The sequence below is a fragment of the Chaetodon auriga genome, chromosome 8 (genome assembly GCF_051107435.1).
Source record: "Chaetodon auriga isolate fChaAug3 chromosome 8, fChaAug3.hap1, whole genome shotgun sequence".
NCBI classification, from domain to species: Eukaryota; Metazoa; Chordata; class Actinopteri; order Chaetodontiformes; family Chaetodontidae; genus Chaetodon; species Chaetodon auriga.
The window spans coordinates 11,049,996-11,074,914 of record NC_135081.1 but is presented as its reverse complement, the minus strand read 5'-3'; the positions used below and the strand labels follow the sequence as shown (position 1 = coordinate 11,074,914).

General features: G+C 42.7%; 1 protein-coding gene across 1 annotated transcript in view; it reads right to left on the bottom strand.

Annotated features, from left to right (window-relative positions):
• Nucleotides 1-858: 858 nt before the first annotated feature.
• The window catches only part of LOC143324805 (RNA-binding motif, single-stranded-interacting protein 3-like), a 107,017-nt gene continuing 82,956 nt past the window's right edge, over nucleotides 859-24,919 (bottom strand). Inside the window, exons 7-14 of the mRNA XM_076737547.1 lie at nucleotides 21,268-21,374; nucleotides 15,724-15,767; nucleotides 11,786-11,882; nucleotides 9,549-9,599; nucleotides 3,492-3,608; nucleotides 3,075-3,161; nucleotides 2,463-2,587; nucleotides 859-1,831 (exon numbers count right to left, since the gene is read on the bottom strand). Of these exons, the coding sequence (XP_076593662.1) occupies nucleotides 1,828-1,831; nucleotides 2,463-2,587; nucleotides 3,075-3,161; nucleotides 3,492-3,608; nucleotides 9,549-9,599; nucleotides 11,786-11,882; nucleotides 15,724-15,767; nucleotides 21,268-21,374 (632 nt within the window). The 3' untranslated portion in view covers nucleotides 859-1,827. The remainder of the gene's footprint in view (nucleotides 1,832-2,462; nucleotides 2,588-3,074; nucleotides 3,162-3,491; nucleotides 3,609-9,548; nucleotides 9,600-11,785; nucleotides 11,883-15,723; nucleotides 15,768-21,267; nucleotides 21,375-24,919) is intronic.

Sequence of the window (24,919 nt, the reverse complement as noted above, 5' to 3'; positions counted from 1 at the left end):
GACCAAAAGGCAACACAAAAAAGAAAAGAGAAAACAAAATATCTCTCCTTTAAGAATGTACATAAGCTGAAATGATTTCGTTCAACTGAAAATGCCCGTTCCTCCAACAGAGATCATCGGCCCGCTCACATTTTAAATGGCTTGTGTTTGGCAAGACAGCGGCGTAAAACAGCTTGTTGTATGTACTGAGACTGTGCATTTCAAAATAATGACATGTAGAGCATTCTGGCTAGCCGTCACCATGACTTAGAGCATGTCAGTGTCTGCGTTTAGGATTTCAGATTGGTCTAAGCAGCCTGAAGAGGGTGTATGCACAAGTTCAAAAAGTACACACCAATATTCCACAGGATGTAATGCATTTCAGCCTCTTTAGTGGACAATTTATTCCCAATAATCCCGATAAGATACCTACCTCCTCCACTTTCCACAGGGTGTCTGGTCTCTTGACAGATGCTGCAGCGCCACTTTAGATCATCACCACGTTTGATCACGTGACGAACAGAGCATCTCAGAGCACACTCTTCTGGTTGAGGCAGTTGTGTTTAAGACCTACTGCATGTTCTCAGTCACTGGCAAAATCATCGCACACACCAAGCAAGAAAAATCTGCTTCAGAGGTGAAAAAATTAAAAAAAAGCAACATATGGAAGATCTCTTCACTACCTAGTTTCTTCATCTTTGGTATAAAATATGCCACCTGTAGGCTGCTTTTGTTCAACAGTTAAGAACGACTCGAGAAACTGTCAACAGTTTTACTAAAACTATTGCTTTTTGCACATTTAAAAATCCTAGAATTTTTTTCCGCCTTTTGTCAAAGTCAGAAATGTTCCATTTTTTTTTTTTTTTAACTTTTCTTTTTGCAGTGAGACAAGGAAAGCAGGCAAAGCAAAAACATTTTGATGCTCAAAAGACTGCAATCAAACCCCCCCAAAAAACAAAAATACAAATGTGATGGACAAACAGAACTTTTATCCCGTGGTTAAACGTAACTGCATTTTCCAGGAAGCAGCGGAATGACCCTTCCCACAAGTCGCATTAAAGAAGATTTTTTTTTTTTCCTACCAACCAACATCAGCTGCACTGCACCACATAATTTAAAATCATCGTCATACAAATACAACCTTATTTTTTTTATCCTGTACAGATAGCTTTGTAGATTTCATCGGAACTCTCCGAGAACCGCTCAAATCATTCAACCACTCAGTCTTTTTTTTTTTTTAATAATTCAACACTATGGAAACTTTTTTCCCAAAGTTTGAGAAAATTAAGGCAATAAAGATTTACGAAAACATTGATATTCTAGAAAACTACTCAAATAATAAAAAGAATGAAAATAATGTAGCTTAATATCAAAGGAAGACAATCTGTTTTTTTTCCTAGACTTTGCTTCCCTCTTTTTTTTTTTTTTTTTAATAAAAAAAGTCTGAAAATCTACCTGCACATTCAAATGTTCTTTTTTTTCTGTACAGCTTGTTGGTTGAGTTTACATTTCAGTCTATGTCTTCTCTGTTTCCTTTGGAGGCAAAGTCCAGTCTCACAGTGAGAAATGATAAACTCAAAGTTGCGGACTGTGTTTGATTTCATTGTCCTCGAGTTCAGCAAAACCTTTTCTTGGTTCAACCAGGTAAGAAATATAATTGATTTTTTTTTTTCTTCATTTTGTCATTTATTTGGTGCCTGTGCACAGTGGAAGCATTCTCCCCTCAGTGTTGCCCGTGTCACCTCTTTTTTTTTTCTCTGCCCCGTTTCATTTTGATTCTCTCTGTGTCTCCAGCGTCTCAGTGCAGTCCTTCTGAAGGCAATGCAGCAATGATCCCTACCAATCTTGTTATCTAAAAGAGACAGAAAAACAAGTCAGTGAAAAAAGGGGGGTACTGAGGAAACTGTCGACAGTGTTGCTGTTTCTAAAGCAGGCACAACATTCTTTGTGCGGCCGCTGTGTGTACAGGAAACCACCAGCAGCTTATCTAGGAGGCAGAAAAACAAGACGAATAGAAAAGATAAAAATGGGCAGGGAATGTTTTACAAGCAAAGGTTGACATGAGTCTCTGACCAAAATAACCAGAAATTGGCTTAACATTTTGTCTGTGCATGCTGTCGTCTCTATGTGCTGGTCTATTCCACCGCTGTGCATGGTGACCGGGGACTAGCCAGGTCCCACTGCGTCCAGTCCTCCGTTCTTCTATTCCTTTAAGAGCCACGAAGGGTTTACTTGGACAAATATACTGTGTACGTTAAGAAGTGAAACCTTAAAGCTGCATACTATCAAAATCCTACGCTGGGATCCATCCACCCCTCTGCTCGGCATCCACTTTCAGCAGAACTGCCACCACTGATTCCATCAATTTAAAACAGCGGAAGTAAACCTAAAAAAAACTTGACAGTGCTACTCCAGGGTAATATAACTATCTCTGTACCGGCTGCACAGCAGTACAAAAACACACTTCTATTTACAACACTCACTTAGACTGCTGGTAAGAGTAGGCTGTGGCATGATCTCCTGTATTCTCCACTGATAAAGGCTGCTGCCCGCTGGCGTCCTGCGAGGAGGGGGCGGCTGTCTGTGGAGGTGGGTCTGTCACCACGCCCTGACACCAGAAACACAGTCAGCGTTTGTTAGTTTTCACCCTGTCATCCTCAGACAAGTGAGGTGAACTAAGGACTCTTTGTCCCACAAAGCACTGAAAAATAGTTCACTGAGAACATCCAAAAAGTTTAGCAAAGACAAAAATTCATGTATTGAATAAAAGTAAAAGGTTCAACTTCCTCCGGCAGACTCGGATTTAATTTCTGGTGCTCATTTTAGAGTTCGATAATAGTTCCTCTGGCCTTTGGAGAATGAGTACAATTAGTGACGATGTTTCACTCTGGATCGCACAGAAACACAGTGTGATTCTGCAGCGCGACCATTATAAACTACAGCATCATTTATTAGCATCTAATTTATCTGAGAGGCACAATACGAGAGACTATTCAAGTCAATATTCAAGCCAGGTCAGCCCTGTAATGCCTGTGAATGGGCTGCTGTATGAAGTTGGAGAAGCCAGAAAAATGTCAACTGCTTTTTGTCCTTACTTCCACTGTGATGGCAGAGGCAGGCACTGCAGTGTACTGGGGAATGTAGGTTCCTTGCATAGGAGCAGCGGCTGCAGCAGGCATGTACTGCAGAGAGGAGGACGGGCAAAGACAGTGTCACAATATAGGCACAAACAATATGTCCTCTAGGATGTCTGGGCTAAAAGTACTGTCTGACATTCCCTGAGACATTTCACAATACAGTACATCATTTGTTTGGTCCCAGGGTCACTGCAGACTTCAGATGTTTTGCAAACAGAAAAAGGCATTTTCTGTGGTTTGTGCCGTGAGGTCATTTCAATTACAGCTGAAGTCTCTACTGACTACTTACATGATATAAATTACAACTCGAAAGATGGACACAGATGTATGCATGCAGAGCAAGACGGTTTGGAAGAGGTAAAAGCTGAGACTCACAGTGCCTGAAGTGCCCAGAGACAGGTGGTTCATCTGCTGGGTGAGAGGAGCCATTACACTGGAGGGGTGAAGAGACAAACTGGGCTCTATGGCCGCGGCTGGGGTGATCACAGCACCCTGAGGCAGGAAGGAAGGACACATGAGCAGCTGGGTTAGAGACACTGTTGTACAATGTCAACAAATGTTATATTCAGTCATTAAGCATTCAGCGACACAGAGATGAGATGAAGGAGCTGGATTTGTGAGTAAAGAGCGAGGGATGGATAAGAGGCATCTAAAGGGGAGTAGTTTTTGGAAATACCCTTCTTTTCTTTCTTGCCTGAGTTACATGAGATGCTCTTTTCTCTAAACACTAAATATGAAACTACAGTAAGATTATCTTAGCCTAAAGACTGGAAGCAAGGGGAAACAGATACTCTTCCTCCCTTCAAAGGTAAAATCCACCTACAGTATATGCACCTCTAAACCTCACTAATACATTACCTTTTTTTGTTTAAATTGTACAAAAACTTGTTTTATGAAGGATTATGTGCTGAACTATTTTGTGGTCGTGATCCACTGTCCAAGAATTACTAGATTATTAAACAAACGAGCTACAACATGTAACTTTGTGAGCTATGGAGGTGCTGATAGGCAGATTTTTGCTTTCTCACCGAGCCAGGCTAGCTGTTCCTCCCCTGCTTCTGAACACAGGAATGGTTTAAATCTTCTCATCCAATTTCCAGCTAGAAAGCAAATTTGAGCATTTCCATATGTCACTTGATGTGTTTCCTACAAAAAGGTGTTTTTTCATGCTACCAGGCTACATAAGAGCTTTTTTAAAGACATGCAGCTATAGTAGAAATACTTCAGTGGTAGAAAGACTTCCAACCCAGTTAAGTTTGATGACTGCAAATGGGTTGACTTTGTACATGGCAACGCAGCCAGTCAGCCGGCTTTCCAGGCGGGCTTGACAGAGCATGCCTCTGAATGGAGGAGAAAGGCTTTTACTGTAAATCTCTTCAATGTGATGGGCTTTGATGCCTCCTAACACCTTGATGCGCTGAGCTCTACATTTCCAGCACAGCTCTGCTTCAGCCTCAACAGCTCTGTATAGATTTAATAGGAGTCTCCTCGCACTGTGTGCAGAGATGCCTGGCAACATCCCTGCAGAAGTAAACACCGTTCATTTGTGATAGCTGTTTAACTACACTTCCCATGAGCACAGACAGCATCAGTGGATAGGTGTCGGCATCGCTCCGGAGAGCAGTCAGCGCTTCTGTAGCTGCACGTCGAGACAGGATGTTAGAGGAACGCGGGTATTAGATTTAGGTGTTTTAGGCAGCAGCTCAGCTGCGTGGCAGCCGTCTTAACAGCTCTGTATCTGTAGGGTTTCATAGGGAGGCTTGCAACAACACAAGCACACGTAGGTAAGCACACACACACACAAACACACACACAGTAATGAAAGTTCTAGCTGTGTGAAGCGTTCCTCTCGAAGGCACATACAGTCTGTCAGAGCTGTTCACAGTGGCGAATCTGTAAGTGAAGATCTTTATGTCTGCAAGCTTTACGGGGGCACGCACACACACACACACTCACACACACAGACACACACAGAGCAGACAGGGGTTGTCAGAGCTGTTAACAGTGGTGATTGCTCTTCCTCCTGACTGCTGTCTTCATAGGGAGATCTATTTGAAGAACAGAGCCGCACGGCTATCAGAAATGCTCTGTCAACACTGTCCTCCACATCACAAGTGAATGACTGGCACCCTTTCTACACACAGTCAGACGCATCCACACACAGATGCATCAACAGATCTACCCACAAATCAGCACAAAGCCTTGGCTCCGGCAGGTAGATTTAGCAGCCAGACTCTGGCTTAATACCCAAGCTTTTCATCCATCTACTGTATATAATACGTTCTCTCGCTTAATGATTTCTCATCCTCCCTCGCGCTTTCTCTCGCTTCATTCAATCTCACAGCAGGCTCCCATGCAAAGAGAAAGCAGCATAAAGCAAAAAGGAAATCCACAATGACTAATTGTCTGCTCTGATTTATAGCTGCACATGTGTCAGGCTCGCTATCTCCATGCGTGTCTGCATGCGGACACTATGCATTGGCTTCTGTGTGATGAGTGTGTAACTGTAGGAGGTGCAGCGTGTGTTAGTGTGTGTGTGTGTGTGTGTGTGTGTGTTAATGTTTTCATATATCAGATGTTTTTTTCCTGGGGTAAGCAATAAATGAGTGTGCAAGACAGACAGCGATCTTTTCCCTAAGGACAGGAGAGAGAAAAATACAAGATCTGCTTCAACTTTGAACTCGCTCTTTCTCTTATTCGCTCCCTCCTCTCTTCCTCTCCTCCCCTCCCTTTGCTGTCATTCCTCCAGTAGAGAAGTGAAGATGACTAGCAGAATGCTGCAGGCAATGTGCAGCATCAAATACTCAGTATTAGTGGTAATGACACCCGTTTATCGAGAAAACCACTAACTGCTGCTGGAGTACACGAAGCAAAAAGACGCTGGCAAAAAAAAAAAAAGGAACGAACCCAAACACTGTTTAGCATTTGGAGGCTCAGATATGTACTGATCTGTGCTTTCTTCTGACACATTCTTCACCCCCTTTGTCTCCTCAAATGAGTTTAACATGGCAATTTAACTCAGGAAGATCTGAAATCCCAATTCTTTGGATGTCTCATTACAGCCCTCCCCAATAAGCCGCCTTCCTTGTCTTTCTTGCTATGCATGGTTAGGGTAATGCATTCATTTCCTGTCGGGGGATTTGTGAGTAATTATGCACAAAGACATCCTCTCACTAATTAGGATGTAAAGACAGGGAGTTCAAGTAATCTGGGCATTCCACCAAGGCTCGGAAACACAGTCCTTAAGGCACTCCACTGTGTGCATAGGTGTGCTTGTGTGTGTGTGTGTGTGTGTGTGTGTGTGTGTGTGCATGTGTTTCTGAATTAATTTGAGCGAGTGCATACTTATGCTTGTGTCTGTGTGTGTGTGTGTAAATACAGTTTTGTGAGTGCATGTATGTGCACCTTCTTTATTCCTGGGCAATGAAAACAGCACTTAGCGCTGTGTCTATTCCTTTCATTCTGACCTTTTAATTAGAGTCATTATCTTGTGTAGTAAGAGTGTGTTTACAGTCTGTATCTGTGGCTATTTGTCAGTGATACACACAGCAACCTCCCAATTTTACCACGAACGTGTAAAAAATTGCATTATGGACTGTTGACTGAGTGATTAGCAGAGGCGTGCTCGTGTGCATCAACCTAAATGTGTCAGCGAGCGCACACCATTAATCAAAGTTACCAGTCATTAACTTTGGTTCAGCAGCGAGGAAGCTTCTGCTGCCATAGGAACAGGATTAAGCCGCTGTGTCTCTCTCAGTCCCCCTCCCTGTCGCAGCTTTAATTTGCCAAGCTCTTCTGTATCCAGGAAATACAATGACTAGCCTTCGCCTTTGTTGTCTAACAGGGATTTTGACTATGTAGAGACAAGGCTGGGGAACAGGCGCGCACAGGCCAGACATGCTTTGCAGCAGTTGTTTTCTTTTCTTTGTTCTCGATTTATTCTTTGTAATCCCTTCTTTCCTCTCCTTTCCCTGCGCCTGCCTCTTTCCCCTGTCCTCTCTCTGTCATATACACACAGTCCTCTTATTTATTTATTTTCTCTTTCTCCAGTCCCTTATTCTCTCTCCTCTTCTATCTCTCTTCTCCCAAGTCTTACAAAGTCATATCAAGCGTCCTGCCAAATAATTAGACGGGACATTTGTTTGAAAACACATTTGCAGAAGGGTATTATCCTCTCTCACAGACATAATTTTAATCAGACATGACAACAGAATGTTTTTAGGAGTTGGCAGATAGACACAAAGAGGAAGACAGATAGGAAGAGAGAGCTACGAGGGGGGGGGGGGAACAGAATTTGGGACTAGTTTAACTATTGTGTTGTGACAGTATTTGCGGGAAGCTGTCAGTGAATGGCTGACATGCCATATCTGTGCTGCCTCTATCTTTCATCCCACTACTGCTGACCATTTTAATGGAGCGTAACTGAATTTTGCAGGTGTGAAACTGTCTGCAGATGTTGGCAAGACACCAACTCATTAACACTTAACGCACGAATCACTTAACACACAAATCTGGATCATAAACTCTGTCGTGAACGTGGTCTCTTTGTAAGAGAAGCCAACTTTATTTTCTCCTTCTTAGAATAAGGAAATCGTATTCCTCCTCCACCAAAAAGCCTGGAGGAGACAGTGTCATATGGGATGTCAGGGCTGTCCAGATACTGTGGCGTGTCTGAAGGCTTTCGCCAGCCATGATGGCCATGTTTGCTGACATTCCCGCTGGACTGTGCACTTGTCTTATGACTGACTCCTTCACTTCCTGACAGATAGAAATAATATATATATAAAGAGTTTTTCTTCATTCATTCTTTCCCTTTCTTATGGATCCTTTTGTCAGAACAGGTGTGTAAGTATAATCCATGGTTCCATGGAGTTAATATAAAATTACTGATGTACATCATACATGTGTAAAACCACTCGAACTGTGATGAATAAATGTTTAAGAGGTGATAAAGTTTAGATTTTAATTCAAGCACTGTGTGATCCCAACATGAGTCTAAACTTTCTTATTCATTGGACCTGCAGGACTGAGAAATAATTAACCAGTGAATGTTGAACTGCTGAGGACTTTCACCTGCCAGACATGTCAACAATGTAACTCACTTCTTCAAACAATCAAAGACGGGACTGTCCCGTGTTTGGATGAAGGTGTGCTCAGGTAGTTACTGTATGTCAGACAGACAGGATGTCAGCTGAGGCTGAGCTCAGAGCGAAGAATGTGGAGGCTCAAAGTTAACTCTCCTGCTCTGCTGTAGCTGCATGCAGGCGCTGGCTAAAAGCAGGGGAAACCTTGAAGTTTGTGTTTGTGTGTGAGACAGTATAGGAGAAGAAGAAAGAGAATCTGTAGGTGAGCGTAGATTTACTGTGTATATTGACTGTACACCTACACTCACAGTCAATATTACACGAGTTAGCGTGCGTGTAAATGTATATGTGGATGTGTTTTAATGCATTTTTGTGTTTCGGTCAAAGCTGTGTGAATTTGTGGATGAAAGAGAAAGAGACGACGAGAGTGTGTGTGTGTGTGTGTGTGTGTGTGTGTGTTTGGACAGACAGAGCTCAGACTCTCTAAATACTTCAGGTCACATGTTGAGGTCTGCAGCTCGACACAAAGCACAGTTTTTTACATCACTGTATCGTATTATACTGCATCTTGTTGTGCCTTTGTATGTTTTGGCATTGATATCTTGTATCCCACGTATCACTGCACAAATGTGAGCAGTAGTTCAAATTTGGCTTTAACATCAGCACTACATTTTCCACCGCACTCGTTGAAGTCAGCTTTTTACCTGCAGTTTCATTTCAAACCAGCAGGGAGCAACCTTTAATTATGGATTTCAGACTTTGCTCCACGGAGCTCTAAAAGCTGTTTAAGGAGGTTATTCGCCAGCTGATTCAGCAGGTTAGGACTCTGATGCAGAGATAACATTTTTTCTTGGTCTGACCTGAGTTTGGCTCTCTTATGCTGCACTTGTGTCACTATATGTTTATTACTTGGCTTATTACGACAGTGACGTTTCAGTGACTTGCTCAATCACTGACATGAGATAAAAATCATAAAAATCCAGAGACATTAACTAAAGTTACAAAGCAACTACAATCGGCATTACAGCACAAACAAGACCTACAGTTTCTAAGATGGATGACTGTAGTTCTTGTTTCATAAATCCTGTGGCAGCCAATTTGACAGACATTCACATTACTTGTCAAGCTTTTTCAAATGAGTCTTACTGTGAAGAATTGTGACTGTTTTGAGATTAGCAGGCTAAGAAGCGCTGAGGAGTAAATACTGAGACATACGTACACACAGAGATGACAGGCAGGAATGCAGTGTGAAGAGGAGGTGGTGAAATGAGTTGGAGAAAATGACTCGACTGGGAAAAGATGACATATGACATAAAAAAACAAAGGAGAGGCTGGTTCAAAAACGTACCGTAGGTTGCATAACATACTGTTGATGTGGCATCCATGATGTACTCTGGACCTGTGCAGGAGGGAGGAGAGGCAAAGGAAGAGGCGACAACAATAAAGTCAGAGATGACGAAGGAAGAAGAAAGAAGACAGAGTAGGAGGAAAGGAAGGCCGAGAAAATTAAAGTAATTAAAGGAGGAGGGGATGGGCATGAGCAGAAGGATGCAGAAGGGAGGTCAGGAAGAGATGAGAGGAAAGGGAAGATCAAAAAGAAGATTGTTGTAAGTGGATAAAGAATTGAGGAAGAGGGAACATAAAGAAGGACAATTGGAAGACAGAATGACAGGAAGGGAGCGAAAATGAGAAAACCAAAGAGGAGAAGAGAGAAAATTAATCATTAGCTCAAGTCTTTACAAGCCCATTTCAGAGCTTCAGTCCCTGCGGCAGCGGGTCTTAAAGAATATTACGGCGGTAACCGAGGGTCCACTATACAGTATGTTATGTTGTAATTATAAGAGGATATGAAGACCACAGAGAGCAATACAGTCTAATAATTACTGCTTCACAATGGAGGTTTCATCATCAAAGCCTGTCTTGGCTACAAATCACCACTTTCATCTCCTACGGCTACACACTGCCCAACTCTAACATGAGGAGGAACAAGTCCCTGAAGGCTCTCTGTCATAAAAGATAGGGTATGCGCGCATATAGTGATTATATGAGTGCATGTGTATGTTGGCTCACCTGTGTCTGTCTATGTGGAGTGGTGCAAGTTAGCTTAATTTCTCCTTGTGTTTTCCACAAAAAGCATGATGTGGCAGTGTCTCTGGGTGTAATTCTGCACTGCTGAAGGTGTGTCACTGCATTTGTCTCTCTCATTTACAGCAGTGTTTCATGCTAGAGAAAACCTGTGGGGGAGGACTGGTGTTTGTTTTAAACTCTATGTGTTTGACAAACTGTGGATCAAGTACTGAGTCACATGCGACACATGGGAATAGAGAGACAGAGAGAGAGACAAAAAGAGGATTTGTGCCGAAGAATGAAAGATCGATGGGAGGAGTGCTGCAATATAAGCCTGTGTTTTATCATTGCTAGACTCAGAATTGTCTTGAATGGGGAGAGCTGATAACTCAATTTCTGTGTTTAAGTCTTTCCTGAGAAAGACAAACTCGACTTGTTTGTTCAGTGCTGTATGTCCAGAGACTGCCCGCAGGACAACAGTGAATAAAGTGGTCAATTCTAAACACTTTTAATTCATTTTGAAACCAGACGCCAGAACTGATGTAAGTTGTTAACTTCACTCATGATGAGGCGATTTTTCTCTCTGCCAGCAAACAGCATGAAGAGACCAAACTCAACAATGTGTTAGTCCATCTGTCAAAACTTTCAGACATCCCCTGTGCGTTGCAGTCAGAGTTCCAATCAATCTGCTGAAGACAGACATCTTGAAAAACAGGTCACAAATACATACTTCCATTTCTTGACGAGGCTCTAATTTTCTTAAACAGCTGAACACGCTAGGTATTAGCAAAAGTCACTTAAGCGGGAGGAAGTTTTTTTTTTTTTTTTCTGCTGCGGATTAATGTTCATGCTAGTGAAGGAGCCAGTGTGACAGTGTGGCTCATTGATGTGTCTCTAATAGTTTTTTGATAACAATGTGGCGCACAGCAAATGAGCTGCATCAGGCTTGGTCGACACAGATAATGCTTATTAGTGGGATCAATTCATTGTTGCTTTTGGTCTTTTCAAGGGATTTGTTGACTGTGAGAAAAATACAGAGTATCACCAGATTTACCCTTTACAACCACTGATTTACAAGGTAACTACTAAACTAAAGCTCCTGTCTCACGCATTTCTGGGTTGTTAACTTCTCTTGAGATGCTATTGCTATCCAGTTGCATTATAAACCCTTCGGACGCCATATTTGAGTGTTTGACTTTGAGCATTAGTTGCTTTGCTAAATCTGCTGGCTGGCCAGCAAGCTGGCAAAGTCAAGAATGCATGTCTGCTTGAACTTGGGTGCTTTGCAGCAGTGGCTACAACAACACATCACAGTTCACAAAACAGTTCACTAAAATACCCTGAACGTGGAAAGAAAGCAGCTTGATCAATTTTAGTTAGAAAGTTATTAATCTAAAAGCACAACTTCTGTCCTTTATTGGACGGCCAATTTTCTAAAGGGCTCTTCAAGATGACTCTATCAATAAAGGCTGCCAAAGTTTGGTCTAAAGCAGCAGACTTCAAAGAGGGTCCACCCACCTGATATGTAGAGACAGGAGAGGCAGCGATGAAGGGTGTGATTGACGTCTGTGCGATCATCCGATTGGTGGAGATGCTATATGGCGAAGAGTAGAACCTACAGAAGCAAACAAGAAAAGGTTTAATTTTCAATATCACCAAACTCAAACTAAGACCACATTAAAAGACAATTTGGGGGAAAAATGTAATGTCAGTCAACGGGCCTCTCTGAACACACAGTTGGAGCTCTGCAGGCGTTTCCATACGCAAAGGTGAAAATGAGCCTTTTGTAGCTCGTTGTTTGCAACCACCCAGTACACTTCACGACATCGCTGACAAAATGGATCAGACTTCATCAAGGCTGTCATGGAAACAATAAATACTGCAGCTTCACTTTGTGCCACATCATCAAAGACGTCCTGGAATGAGATTTGACACTGCACCGGAGTACACATCATGTCACAAAGGAGTCTGCTCCACCGCTATGCATAATAATGAATTATCACCTTAATGTGCGAGTGGGTGAAATATTTCAACATTATCCTTTATGCTCCCACCTACGCGTATTCCACTCGGCAGAGAGAGCCGCACCTGAAACATCTGCATTTTCTACTGTTTACTTCTCTTCCTATACCTTGGTCTGCCCTTCTGATTTAGCTCCATCGCGTCTTTTTTTCATTTCGCCCCCTCCACCGTGCAGCGGTAGAATGCTGTGGCTCACAGTGCTTTATTTATCATTGTGTACCTAGAGAGGACATGTTTCATCCGCCAGGCCGTGTTGCTGTGCCCGATCGATCCCAAAGTGTCTGTTGACTGAATAATGGAGCAAGGGATGGCAGAAAGAGAGAGAAAGAGAAGAGGAGAGAGAGGCAGAGACAGAGAGAAGCCCTCCCCCACCTCCAGCTCCAACACAGCCATGAATGTATAAAAAGCCACTTGCCACAAATCAAGCGTTACTTAATTGGCGGAGAAATGTATTTAACAAACGCACACACGGTTGGTTCACTTTTACAAGTTTCTTTAACCTGCCAGTGACAAATATCACATTTTTTGCAGTGTTTCACTCAGAGAGATCTGTATCACACATAGAAGAATATACAACATCCACTTTAATCCTACAGCTGAGATGACATTCAGACTCAGCGACCGGCCGAACACAGGAAAACGTAGATGGATCGGTGCTTCTCCGCTGTGACACCGGCACACATCCCATTTCAAGGGTGGAATGGGTTGCCAGGGTGCCCACCTGTTCCGTTATTGCGTCTTCTGCTTCACATTACATTTGTTTGGTCAGTGATCGCACGGGCAGTTTAGAACTCAGCTGTGAGATGCAGACCCTCAGAGATTTTTACACTGTTGCAGTCCGGGCCTTGTGGATGCAGTCTGTGATAAGCTCCGGAGCGTGATTGTGCATCACACGGACACTGAGCCTCCTTGCTGGATTTTTATGCTCTACTTAGTGTATGATCATATTGCTACTCTTCAGTATTAACATGAGACTATAGCTACAGCAGTTACTCCACTTTTCCACAATACAATGCAGTTCACTTCCTTTGCTCCAGAAAAAGAAATCTCATGAATTATTAGCACCATATATTTTCTCCTGCCATGGTTCAGCTCTGGTTCATACGTTCAGCTGGTTGGTTGTGTGTTCTATCTTAGGTGTGTTGACACTGGCTCATCATTCGGGTAAATTGTCCCATAACTTCTTGAAACGACATAGATTTCTTTCTTTTTTTTTGAGCAGCTTTCAACTCATGCTTATACTGAAAGAAAACCAGCTGTAGTGCAGTTACACAAATATTCTCTCATGGCATGTTTTAGAACACCGTGTGTCCGCATTTAATGTTATGCTTCGACCTTCTGTGTCGCTTGAAAAGTTTGAACAGATACGTAATGGATGGAGGTAAGTTGGAGTCACAACTGGAACATGTTTGTCAAAGCGGCGATCAGCTAAGAAAGAAAACCTCTTCTGCTGATCATGTAGCAGCATGGATCCATCTTTTTGACTGTACAATTAATGTATGACTTGCATTGGAGATACTGTATTACTGTCACTGATGAATACAAATGAGCGAACACAGCAGGGATATTCAATATGGGTCTCTGATTGTGTTTATTGTATTTTTCATTAGACTGATGTGCATTGAGAGAGCAAAATACTAGGTAGAGGACAGAAGCAAGGTTATTGATGGAGGCTATTAGTCCTGAGTAGCATGCTGTCAATAGGGACTCCAGCACGGCTGTTTAAATAATACACTAAACATGTAATTGCAAACAGAACATTACTATGGGATTGAATTTAAAACCTCTCCGTGAATCCCTGGTGTGACCTAGCCGCACTGTCAGAAGTTTGCCTTGAAAAATTAGCCAATGATTTAGTGCCGACCTCAGTGACTTTTATGCGAAAAAAAACAAACAAACACATACATACATACATATTAGCATGCTGCCCAATGCTTGTATGTATGTGTGTTTGTGTGTATGTGTGGGTGTGTGGGCAGGGGAGACAGAACAAAGAGAGGACAGATAGAAAGGCAGAGTAAGAACAGAGGCAGGGAGAAAGAGAGAGAATAATGGAGAAACAAAAAAGACAGCAAACAGACCAGATAGGAGGCAGGAGATTGAGAAAAAGAGACCCAGAGAAAGTGAATTTTGTGTCTCTCTGATAAAAGAGAGGACAGGCTGTAAGCCAAAGCAGTCTGGCCGGTTGAGACACATGTTTCCAATAACATCAGATTGGCATCAGACCCTAAAAACCAGCCATCCTCAAGCTTGGAAAGACTCACAAACCTGTAATTGATTCATACCCTTGCCCTCTCCTTGGGCTGACTTAATTTTTGCCTTTGCCCTCCTCTTGACCCTACTCAGCCCTCCCTTTTTATTCAACCCTCTTCCCTCCCTGCTTTTTGCCTCTCTAATTAGCTGCATTAGCATTTCACAGTCATTTAGTGCTTTGCCGGAAGGAGCTCCAATGACCTCGGAAGAGAGGTTGGAGAGGGCTTAAGCACTCCAAGTACACATATGCTTGCGTGTGAGTATGCATTTACACGGGCATGAGCACGCACACATACAGGAAGACACCAGAGATGACCAAAAGTACAGCACCTGCGTGTAGATGGAGAGCAAGAATTAGAAGAAAGGGACGAGATAAAACAACGTGTGGGAGAAGGAGGAGAGTTGAAACAGCTTATGGAAAATTTAGGAGCAGAAGACGTCTGTTTTACACGCGATATGAAGATGGTGAAAGGAAGAAAAACGTGTGGATCACAAGAGAACGACAGTAAAGAAGAGGAGGAAAAGGGAAAATAGGGACAGAGTAAGGAAGACTGAGTCGACAAGAAGGAGGAGAAGAGAGACACAGAGCTGGAGGGAAGCGTCTCCCGGGATCGCATCACCAGCAGCATTCCTAGCAGACAGGACCAATCTCCAATTTCCCCCTGAAACAGGCAGACACTCGGCTCTCCGCATTCAGCCTGAAAGCACTGCAGATAGCCTCGGCTGACGAAAGTCTTACAGCGGCACTGCAACACCGCCCAACTTCCCTGTGAGCAATCAAAACCTACATGTCTGACAGCTTGTATGCATAGGTGCATAAATAAATGCTCCGTCTGCTACAGTCAGATGTGAGAATGAGGGCAGGAGCGCGACAGGGTAAGACAAAGAAAGTGCCTGTGTGTCCTGTAGCTGTTTGAATATGCGTGCGGTTTGCTCATTTGCATGCAAGCGCTCCTGTGCAGATCAGTGCCGATGGTTGGCTGATGTGTGTGTTCGTCTTTGCAGATTTGCTAGTGTGAGAAGGTGTCGGTTTTGTAAAAAGGCTCATAAACAGGTGCTGAAGTTTGGACTCCAGCGATTTTGCGCTTTACAAATATTTGGCGGGAGTCAAAAGTAAAGTTGGCAGACTTTGAAATTTGTTGGCACAGTCTGCAAATCTGAGAAGAAAACATTGCACCTACCCGTTCTGCATCGCGGTGGGATCATACGTCAACGCCATACCACTCTGGAGAGAGAGAAACACCTAAAGGTTAAAATGCTTGATATGCCTGCTGAATCATCTGCATTTACTCTCTTGGTAAGTTTTTGATGTGTAGGCATTTATTTGTCGGTGAAAACTGACATTACAACTGCTTTAAGAGTATTGCTTCTGACAAATGGTAAAGCTAATAAAGGTAATGAACTGAGAAGGGGGGAGACAGTAAAGAGGGAAAACTGAATAATTTATGGTGTCAAATAACACAAAATGAACACAAAACTATGACTTAAAAGTCAGCAATATAAACAAGTGGTTGGGATACAAAGACCTGCTAAATAAAGAACAATTGGTGATGTCCTCATTAGCACAAAAATCTCAAATGAGCCAGTTAAAAGCACTCATGTACAATGAAGTTTCACCTACTCCACCTCCAGTGGCAGAGTGTAATATGGATAAAGCTGCTGGGCCTGATAACAGCACTGCCCGAGTACTAAAAACATGAGCCAATCAGCTATTTGATGTCATCGCTGATATGTTAAACATATCACTGTCACAGGAGAGTGTTCCTGTCTGCTTCAAGACAGCCACCATCGTCCCTGCACCTAAAGTCTGCTGTGTCTAATCTGAACAACTGCCGCTCTGTGGCACTCACCCCCATTCTGATGAAGTGCCTTGAGAAACTGGTTCTCCAGCACATCAAAGACAGCCTTCCTGGACGCTCACCAGTCTGCATTCAGAACTAACTGATCCACAGAGGATGCCACCTTCACTGCCCCCTGCCCAGTTGAAAATAACAACACCTACATCTGAATGCTGTTCGTTGATTTCAGTTCTGCATTCCCCACAATCTCTCCCATGAAACTGACCAGCAAACTTGGCACTCTGGGCTTGAGCACCACACTCTGCAACTGGATATTGGACTGCCTCACAAACAGATCCCAGACACTTTGGACTGGCGGTCACACCTCCTCCACTCTAGTGCTCAACACTGAAGCCCCTCCAGGGCTGTGTGCTCAGCCCCCTCCTGTTCACGCTACACACCCATGACTGCCACCGCAGACATGGAGAGAAATCTGTGGTGAGTGGTGCACAGAAAACAACCTACTGATCAACATCAACAAAAACAAGGGGTTGATTGTTGATTTTAGAAAAAAGGAGGCAAAGACACACACCCCAGTGGAGCTGAGATGGAGCTGGTGAACAGTTTTAGGTTCCTGGGAATCAGCATAACAGAGAACCTGTCATCAACATCACACAACTCCACCCTGGTAAAGGAAACTCTGAAGTGACTGAAACCTAAGAAAAAAGGCACAATTCCTGTGCAAAGTTTTGGTTAACTTTTACAAAGAAGCAAGAGACGGCACCGTGAATGGAAACATGACAAACTGCCATGGGATGTGATGTGCATGGCTCAGGACAGGAGGGGTCTGCAGCAGGAGATTAAAACCATCCAGAGCATCATTGGCACCCGTTGACTGAGCAAAGGATACTTTAAGTTCCAGTGAGCCACAGTGGCTCAAATTGTTGTGAGCTGGAATGAGCTAGAAACATGAAACTCGGCCCAATAACTGGAAATGATGTGTGAGTGTGTCCCAAGAAATATGAGCCGTGTTGGCAAAATGGTGGCGCTTTAATTAAGATCTAAAAATTCTGAAAAGGCCATGCCCATTACATCAAAAGCGACTTGAAATTGGACAAACATGTCCAGCTTAATGTGCTTTAAAAAATGGACCATAAAAGTCCTTCATGATAGATTATCTCTCATTTTGAATGCTTGAAAAATGATAATATGAGTAGAACCTGGTGGATTTTCACTCTATCAACACCAAAATGGATAAAAAGCATCAGGGGACTGAGATACACATTTCAATTATCAATGAGCATCACTGGTCGAAAAACATGGTCGCCTACAGAAGCATTTTGAGTGTGACCAATAGGGTTAGGGTACCAAAAATGCAAACCTCAAAAATCAGAGGTGAGTATGGTTTGGGGTGAAGTATTAACCAAAATGTGAAGTGCCATATTGATTATACATATTTTCTCATAACTCAAAATGCCTTTTGAATGATTAAACCCACTGGGAGAGATTAAGTTTTGTTCCAATCCAATGAAGGGGACAACCAGCAGAAGTTTGAGCATGTACTTATTGAAGGACAGGCTTTGTGATGAGGAGAAAAGTCTGTGATTGGTCTCACTACTTGTTTAAACAGAACTAAACTAGCGGAAGTGACTCTCCTCACCTTTGTGAGTCCTGAAAAGGAGCACAAAGGAGCCAAAATGAGACAATCTGGAGGAAAATGAGAGAAATGGAAGTTCTTGGTAAGTTTTGAAATCAGTCTGTCTGAGCTGTCACACACACAGTTGGTGCTTGTTGTCACAGCAAACATCTGTACTGTCAGTCAGGAAACTGACAGTGGCAAAATGCACCAAAACTACTGAATCAGTCACAACTAGCCCAAACTTCACGCAATAACGTTATCACTGCACTGCTCTGCATAAATGAATAGGATAAGGTGTTGCATTCAAGCTGCATTATATCAGTATCAGCTCAAACACAAAGCTACTCCTGCTCCTCCTGCTCTCCACTAAATGTTGTCCGTATTAAGTCAAGTGTGTATCATTAAGTGACACTCTGAATGTTTTCTCTGTCTCTCACTTCCTCTATCATGTTCAAATGAATGCGACTCTATTTCTCATAGCTGAGCTTCGAAACAGATCTTCATCCACTTGAATGCCTCTTGGCAATGTTGGAATAAACTTAAAGCAACAATAGTGTTTTTAGTCCTTCAATCTTTCCTTTTTTCCTTCTCTATTTTTTGCTCTGTCGCTGCTTCCCCCTCCTCTTCTATATCTGCAGCCCTGCACAAGTCATTTGTACTTGTTCTATATTCCACACAAGTCTCTTCTTTACAAATTGGCACATGAGTTGAAAGTGTGCCCTGATGATGAACTCTGCTGCAATGTTTGGTTTTTCCCCAAACACAGTTTCTGGCCAGGTCTGGGGGAATATAGACTGCAGCGGAGTTCATAAAAAGCAATGCCAAACATTGATGACATCAAATAGCAAAAATTAATCATTACAAAGCCCGGGATCATTTTCTCACCGCCTCTTAAACAAACATCTGATTTAAACAAGGATTCAAGCTTTCACCTTGAGCAAAATTTGTATTCACGGCTGGTTCCCTGTCAATCTACTGAATTGTCTTTTTGAACAGACTATTTCTGAGCCACAGCTAGAGCTATCTTGATGTTTGCAACTTGTCCTCTAAGTTTCCTTCATCTAGCAGCAAAGACTGGACAGCTTCCCTCACTGCCAGCATTTGTGCACAAATGCCCATGTTTACAGATGTGTCACATGTGTTGATACTCATCTGTCTCCCTGTGTGTGCATTCGCAATGTACCCTCATGGATGAATTATTGAATAGACTGGTTACCAAGAATAGGCCCAGGAGGCCCAGAGGGTCAGGGGGCCCTTGGATTCAGAGCATCTGTTTGAACTGTTAACATTTGTTGTTGAAAAGCCAAACAACTACAAAAAGATGCAAAACAACTACAAAGCTACATAAAACAACTACAAAGAGATGCATAATGACCACAAAGAGGCACAAAACAACTTCAAAGAGACTTAAAACAACTACACAGAGACATAAAACTACCACGGCCGCAAAGAGACGCACATTGACCACAAAGAGACACAAAATCACCATAAAGATGACAACAAAGACACACCAACATGACCACAACAACTATAAAGAGACACAAAATGACGACAAAGAGACACAAAACCACAACAAAGAGACACACAATTACCAAAAAGATGACAACATCAAGACATAAAAATACCACAAAGTGTCAGGACGTGTCATTCAGGGTCATTTGTCTTGCTTTGTAGAGGGGAGGGTGGGACTTTTACATGACTGTGTCCAGGGGCCTGTTGTCTCGTAATCCGCCCATGTGTATCCTGTCTGAGTCTCTCTGCGCAAATGTCACATGTGTGAGTGATTGTGTGTGTAAAATGTGCTCACGCCAGAGTCCCAAGGCCAGACTCATTTAGGTGTGAGGGGTTCTGGGAGATTAGGCTCGGCTGACTGAGTGTGAGGACGCAGTGAGGCCCCTCAAAGCATATCCATGGCCAGATGTCTCTATTAGCCTGCCTGGACTCGGAGACCTGGCTCCGACAAACGCAGAAACCTCTGAAGAGATGCTTTTTCTCCTCAGCAAGGCCAAGTGGGGCTTGTCAGGACAAATGTGTGAGGAGTCCCACTGAAAGCACCGATCATTTGTTTTAAGTCCAGCTGACAATTCACAAGCAGGACACAAAAAAAGAATCACCAGCACTGGGGTTTATAATCTGAAACTGAAATCTGTGCCTGCTAGACACAGACACACATGAAGGCTGTGAACATACTGTGGAATCCTGTTTTTGTTGTGGCGGCTCTTATTTCAGCGCACAGTTGTTTCAGTCTGGTTCCATTTCATTTCACTTCACCACCCTGCTCTTTCACAACCTCCATGTAATGCTAATGTTGGGAAACTGTTTAAAACTGCACTCGGTGTGTGGGTGGCAACATTGTTATTCACTTTCCCTTGTTCTGTAAATTAAAGCTTTGGTATTGACACTAACAACTTCTGAACCCTCTGCATTGTGCAACAGTCAATCTGCTTTCAATCTGCTGCACAAGGTTTAATTTCTTCTGAGGATGACAGACTGGAGGTGGGAGTTTCAACAAAAGGAACAACAACTTGGAATTGGGGTCTTGAGGACCTGGTATTTCAAATTCAACAACCTTTATATATGCCAGCTTTCATACTGTCAGCAGCATCTCTAATTCGGCCTACAGTATGTTATTGGAAATGAAGGCTGATAATGACCCCATAGGGGGGCCTGTCAAGCCATTGAAGCTCGGTTAGAAAATGTGAAAAAGAAACTGATGTCAAAGGAAACATCAACCAGACATTTGTAGTTTATGAAAGCGATGCCTTTTTAGACCGGCTGGAAGGTTTTTTTGTGCAGCGGCTGCAGACACTGAGCGGTGACATGTTACAGTTTCATCTGTTGTACTGTCTCCATCAGGTTTTCACTCTCACCTCTCTGACTGTTGTGATAAGATTATTGTTATGGTTTTGCGAGAAAGCTGAGTAGGAAAAGGTTGAAAAGAGGTTTGTGGATATACTGCACTCATGCCGGTGACTCAGTTAGAATAACACCACTTTTGGTTTTGTTAACTTTACTATTTCCTCTTAAAAAGCCTCTGAGTAGACATGGTGTACTCATTATGACTGTGAGAAGCAAGAGGCTACTGTAGATTTAGAGAATGTGCGCTCTGGCATAATTGTGCCTGAGCAAAAAATTCTATGTTGCTCTCTTTTATAGTTGCAGAGAGAATAAACTGATTGACAGACATGGTTCTTGTGCTACAATTTGCCTTGTCCACTTGAGTTTTAAGAAAAAGCTGCTGCAGGGGAGCTTTAACGATGAGCTTTTTCCCTTTTTTTTTGAAGATTAAATGCACTTTTAAGTCTCACCTCTCCGTCCCGCGTCCACGGTCGCCCATTCTGGGGATACTTGACCTGGGTCTGCCTCTTCTTCTGCCCTCCATCAGCAAACTTGCACAGCAATGGCTCTGCAGGGGCTACAGAGTGAGTCAGACAGGGAGGGAGACAAGGACAAACACAGAGATGGATTAATCATCTTAATAGCAGGAAAAAAGTGAAATTTCATGCATTAGGTTAAAAGTTACATTCCAAGATAAGATTTAAACACCAGTTGTTTTGCTGTGGCTTAAACAAAAACATAACGCACATGAATTAGACCTGAAAACAGCACTTCAGCTCGTACATTTATCTCTTCCACCCGTAATCCAAACATCTAAACAACAGCAGTTATCGCACGATCTCTGCAACCCCTACAACGATACCTCAACAAAAACAGCCTTGACGTGAAAACAAAGCCACGGGCTAATCATCAAAGCATGGTGAGCGCGGTTCAAACGACAAACTGAACAGGCATACTTAATACGCTAAATAACTCCACACAGATTGACCCCCGGGCAGTAGACTGCGATTGTGATTGCTCCAAAGACAACATGGTCCTTTTCTGGACCAGAGAAAGAAGAAAGCCTTGATTACAAATAGGATTAGCTGAGTGTGACCTCCCACACAAAAGTTCACCAAATTCTAACTTCCACCTGAGACTGCCGACTCAAACACCCTACAGCCCTCTGAAATGTCAGGAAGTGGCTGGACTGGAGCAGGATTATCCTGAAGAAAAAAGGCTTTGTTCCGTATCAATTTATTTCATTCAAACAGCAGATCTTTAGAATTTGTTCGAAAGAAAGAAAGAGTGAGTAATGGCTTTGATTTCTGGAAAATGCCTCAGCAACAGCATGACTCAAAAAACACACAAACAATATTCTACTAACACGAACCAGGATGCTCAGCGATGACATCTGATGGCTTATGTAGTCAGTCAGTGGACAGATAGTCTTCTGTTTATGTGAGACGAGGGTATGTGTCTCGGATTTCCAGTAGTTGTTCAACAACATACACACAGAGATTTGTGAACATGGAAACTCACAAGCAGTCTATTATTCTGCATACTCACACAGAATGAACAGATTATTGTCCGATAAAGATGATAAATGACCAAAATAACTGGATGAACGTCGTGCACATTAAATCACCGTGGATCACATTACTCCCTACAGTTATGAAAGCATGTACAGTTAGAACATGTACGCACAAAAATGTTCATATGCAATACACTTAGGAGAGGAATATATTAGTGCATCAGTGCAATTTATGTGTGTAAAATGAAAACTAGAATGCGTCTGTGGCTTTAAACATCCAAATCTACACGGAAAATCCAGCACTTATCTCGCCTTACACCGAGTTCAGTTTCCCTCCCAGGAAGGATTTCTGACTCGCAGCTGAGGAAGATGCATAGCAACAAATGAAGCACAGCAAATTATCATAACAGTATGTTAAAACTGAAAGGCATTTAAATGCCATTAAGACACTGCGATTATAAAGCCCTAAACTGTAATTGCAGCACTGCAACACTGTCACACCAACAAGTGTTCTGTTCACGTCCTGATTCAGTTTTATAAAGACACCTCTTAACCCTGAAATTGAATAAGCCGCCCACTTTTATGCATTGCCTCTCACTTTAATACGTCCACCAAGGCATGTTTGAGTCATTGACTGCATTTTAAGAGAGGCTTTCAGCTGGCACTCCTGCCTTATTTCACTGGCAGTGATTTCAAACAGCAGAGAAAGTCAAATCCTCATCACTGTGTGCTGCTTAGAAATGAAGATGTTCTTAGAAGGCATAGAATGGTATGAACTAGCAAAGGCACTATCATCGTGCCAGCACTGGTTTGCACATTATGAATGCCAAAATAAACTACACAATTACCTCGCCTCCTTCAAGAAAACTGTTTCTTCATCTCGGTAAACTGAAAAATGAGAGGAGGTGTTCTCAGTGGGGAAAAGCGCTCAGAGCTCAAGGTTGAGACGAGAGTTATTTGGAACGCCCGGGGCCTGGATGGGTACTCGGAAAGGTAAGTAGACGGAGAAACACGGAGCTGCGTAATTATACGGCATTTAGGAATACTTTGTCATTATAATGTTTTAACTTGACTTCTATCTGAATAACAGGCCACGCAGCTGGGCCTCTGTTATCATCCCCTCACCTTTGCTATTCATCTTCCTCAATCACTCCCCTTCTCTCTCTCTTCTACCCACCATGCTCCATGTATTCACATTTGGTAAACAGTCCTAGTGTGTAGGTGTGTGTGTGTGATGTGTGTCTGTCTCACTGTGTCTCACTACAAAACTCAGAGTAGTTTCCTCATGAAAAACAAGTGCTTCGCCCACAAAGAAACACAGGTGATGGATGTTTTTAAATTAAGAGAAAAAAATCAGAGAAGATACAGCGCGGTGAAAGAAACATGGGTCACAGAGGGAGTTTATTAAAGACGGTAGCACTCAAGCTATTAAAAAATATCTTGATACCATCTGTTTCTCAGCGTTACCAACTTCACTTCGTTCGTCAGCAGACCTGTTTGAGCTTCAGAACTGTCCTTTTCAAATCACGGCCCTTTTGAACCACACAGATCCAGGAACTGTGGAGCCACAGAAACAAAAGGTCCTGCTTGTGTTTCCACAGCATCAAAGTAACCATGAAGATTAGGCAAATTAGTCCAATAATGCATCAAAAACCATAGCGCTGAATGAGACACAATTTTTCAAACGACAGGGAAAAATAACACAAAATTTGAGCCGGGAATGGAGACTGAAAACTCCACAGCACCTGTTTCCAACGTCGTGACCATCTGAGCACATGTAACAGTGCTGAGGCTATTGTCTTTTGCATTCACTCCATGCTAATGCCTCCTCGGCCAGCTAACAGTATTTTCTCCAGAAACTGAAGGTAGAAGAACTAAAATTAGTCCCTTTCTCCTCTGGTTGAAACTTAGATAAGGCTTCTGAGTTTCTGAAATTGTTCCTGGGGCCCAGGAACGGCTCCTGAGGTGGCTATTAGTGTTCATTTGTAAGACCTTGGCAAAACCTCTGGGGATAAGTAGTCTGTGTAATGCAAATGTAAAAGCTTTCATGCGTTGGGCTTAGGTTGAATCGATATATGGTAACCATGGGCAGTAGAGAGATGAAAAGAGGATTATTGTTTATGTAAAATAGCTGTGAATTCTGATTTTCAATTTAGAACAGGATTAGGTTCAGAATATCCTAAAAGATGTATTTGAGAATAACGTGGGCAGGATTGAACTGTCAGGTTTATACCTAAAGGAAAGAATGCATTTATGCCCTCAGAAGTTCATTGATGTGTGTCTTTGCGTGTTCAATGATTGCTACTTCATAAGCATGAGGAAAATGTGTGATGTGAGGACACACACACACACACACATCGGATACACACTTAAAGGCGGCGTCTGTGCGCTGCTGCTGTTTTGTTTTACTGGTGTGACAGACAGAGAAAGACACATTGTAGACGGCTGACAACTTGTCAGGTTTGGAGTCAGGACACTTTGTTCTCTGCGTCTTCTCTAAAGCACCAGACAAAGAGAGAAGAAACTCCTGCTGATCTAAAACAATTGTTTGTCCTCGGTATCTGCATGAAAAGGATACCTCTGTGTTTTGAATTGAGCCTGTTATTTTT